The 2,379-nt window shown below is 45.1% G+C and overlaps 1 protein-coding gene across 1 annotated transcript in view; it reads right to left on the reverse strand.

Moving 5' to 3' along the window:
- The window catches only part of Gnptab (N-acetylglucosamine-1-phosphate transferase subunits alpha and beta), a 60,006-nt gene that overhangs the window by 40,950 nt on the left and 16,677 nt on the right, over nucleotides 1–2,379 (reverse strand). Inside the window, exon 2 of the mRNA XM_005358206.2 lies at nucleotides 2,277–2,362. Coding sequence (XP_005358263.1) covers nucleotides 2,277–2,362 — 86 coding nt within the window. The remainder of the gene's footprint in view (nucleotides 1–2,276; nucleotides 2,363–2,379) is intronic.

Below are 2,379 nucleotides of genomic sequence, written 5' to 3' on the forward strand. Positions count from 1 at the left end.
AAAGAAAGAAAGAAAGAAAGAGGTCAGGGTGTGAGCAATCCCACACACTATTGCTTTTACTCCACTCACTGATGCATAATTTTTTAAAAACAAATAAGATACAAATATTTGTTATAAAAAAAATCTTGTATTTCACAGAGCCCAAGGCCTTGGGGAAGCCCGAATGTCTGAAATACGCTGTTTTGAAGACCCTACGGGATGGCTGTCCTTCGCTTTGATGACACGCTGTCTGCCTCCCTACTCACCGCTAACACAGATACACACAACTCCATGTCTAGAGCAGGGTGAATCCGAGAGAGTCGATCTCTGTGAGAGGGACACCACGGACAGAGTACAGACCAAAGCAAAGAGTGAAAGCCTGGGCTGGAGCTGTGCCGGCTCGGATGCCCGGCACCTGTGTAAATACCAGGCTGTGGCAGCACACCTGCTGTGTCAGGAGGTGGAGACAGGCGCTATCTATCGCTGGTGAGTAACCCTGGCGTTCACCTGCCAGCCACAGGCCAAACCGGCTAGCTCCACATCAGTGAGACCTCGTCTCCAAAAGAATAAAAGAAAGAAAGGAAGGAAGGAAAGAAGGGAGGGAGGGAGGGAGGGAGGGAGGAGCAAAGGAAGACATTCAGTACTGACCTCCAGCCTCTGTGCATGCGCACACGCATACACACACATACACACACACAACACAGACATACATTGCTGTAATGATATAAAATGTTTTATTTGGGCTGGAGAGTTGGCTTAGCAGTTTTCTTGCAGAAGAACTGGGTTCGGTTCCCAGCATCCACCTCAGGCAGCACCTGTATACAAAACCACCTGAAACTCCAGTTTTGGAGAATCTGTCGCCCTCTTCTGGTCTCCATGGGCACCCACATGCAATAGCCACATACAAACACATAATTAAAAACAAAATAAATACTTAAAATAACTAATAGTTTTCTAGAGAAAAAAAAAAGACCTACGTGATTCGTTTTCTCTGTAAGAAGAGACACAGGATAAGGGGGTGATTGCTTCTATTCTGAGGCCTGGCTTATGAAAGAGAAAATTTTCTGAGGGTTAGAATAAAGAAAGCATTTCACCAGGAAGCTACACCTAAGCTGAGGAGAACCCAGCACAGAGGCTATGGGTACCTCAGGGGCAGCAACGTGTGATGACCAGGTGCCAGCTCCAGCCCTGCAGTCACCATGGGCGTGGCTGCGTGGACAGAGGGCTGCTACGCTGGCCAGCTCTCACAGCGGGCTGTGTAGTGGTGACCTAGTGTGAGGGATGAAAGCTCCTGTACCTCACAGAACTGGAGAGAGAAAATGAGTCCTTACAACTCAGTCCACTCGACCTGCAAGCAAAATTCATTCTCTCTCTCTCTCTCTCTCTCTCTCTCTCTCTCTCTTTCTTTTCTTTCCTCTTTTCCTTTCCTTTTTCCCAAGACAGGGTTTCTCTGTAGCTTTGGAGCCTGTCCTGGAACTCATTCTGTAGACCAGGCTGGCCTCAAACTCACAGAGACCAGTCTGCCTCTGTCTCCTGAGTGCTGGGATTAAAGGCGTGCACCACCACCGTCCAGAACATGATTATTTCTTAGGGATCAAAAATTTTCACCTACAAAATAGGATGAACTAGATGGTTTCTACACGTGGGTGTGGTATTTATTCTGAAATATACAAGACCATACTTAGAGAGTCCCAGAAAAAAAGTCACACTTCTGTTAAAGATTCTACATGGATAACTGACCACTTGGAGCCATCTGATTATAGAGTTAGAACTCTGCAGATGCACAGCCAAATTCACTTGGGCTATTTTTAATATGTTTAATAGCCATTCAGTGCTCGCTTGAGTGTCAGAGCTGAGGTCCTTGTCACCACCAAGTGAGAGACATTCAAATGTATTAACAAACCATTAGCTTCCACCAACCCAAAAGTTAGGAATGGCATCATCAGAACCTGTAATAGAGATCCCCCCAGTCTGCTGGAACCCACTTTCCTGATGTTGCCATCAATGCTTAAGAAACACATTTATGATTGTCTTTTGCTGCTTAACTATAAAGACTTCATAAACCCATTTCCACATAGGAACACGTGACTGCACAATGCGAATCCATGCTCCCAGCCACACACATTGCCTCAAAAAATAAATTATTTCTTATTCCCTTGCGGGTGAGAGACGTGTTTCGTCCTAACATAAGGAGCCTAACCAGATCTCTTTAAACGGCCACCATATTTAAAACAAGAAGGAATCCACGGCTTACTCTTTAAATTCAAATAACAGGTAAGCTACAAAATAACTCTTACCGATTCTGAAAGGATTTCCCAGCAATATTGTCTCTGTAGGAATCAAACAAAACGTGGTATTGATCCCGGCTCCATTCCAGAACCACCTAGAATAAAAAAAAAA

This window comes from Microtus ochrogaster, chromosome 24 (genome assembly GCF_000317375.1).
Source record: "Microtus ochrogaster isolate Prairie Vole_2 chromosome 24, MicOch1.0, whole genome shotgun sequence".
NCBI classification, from domain to species: Eukaryota; Metazoa; Chordata; class Mammalia; order Rodentia; family Cricetidae; genus Microtus; species Microtus ochrogaster.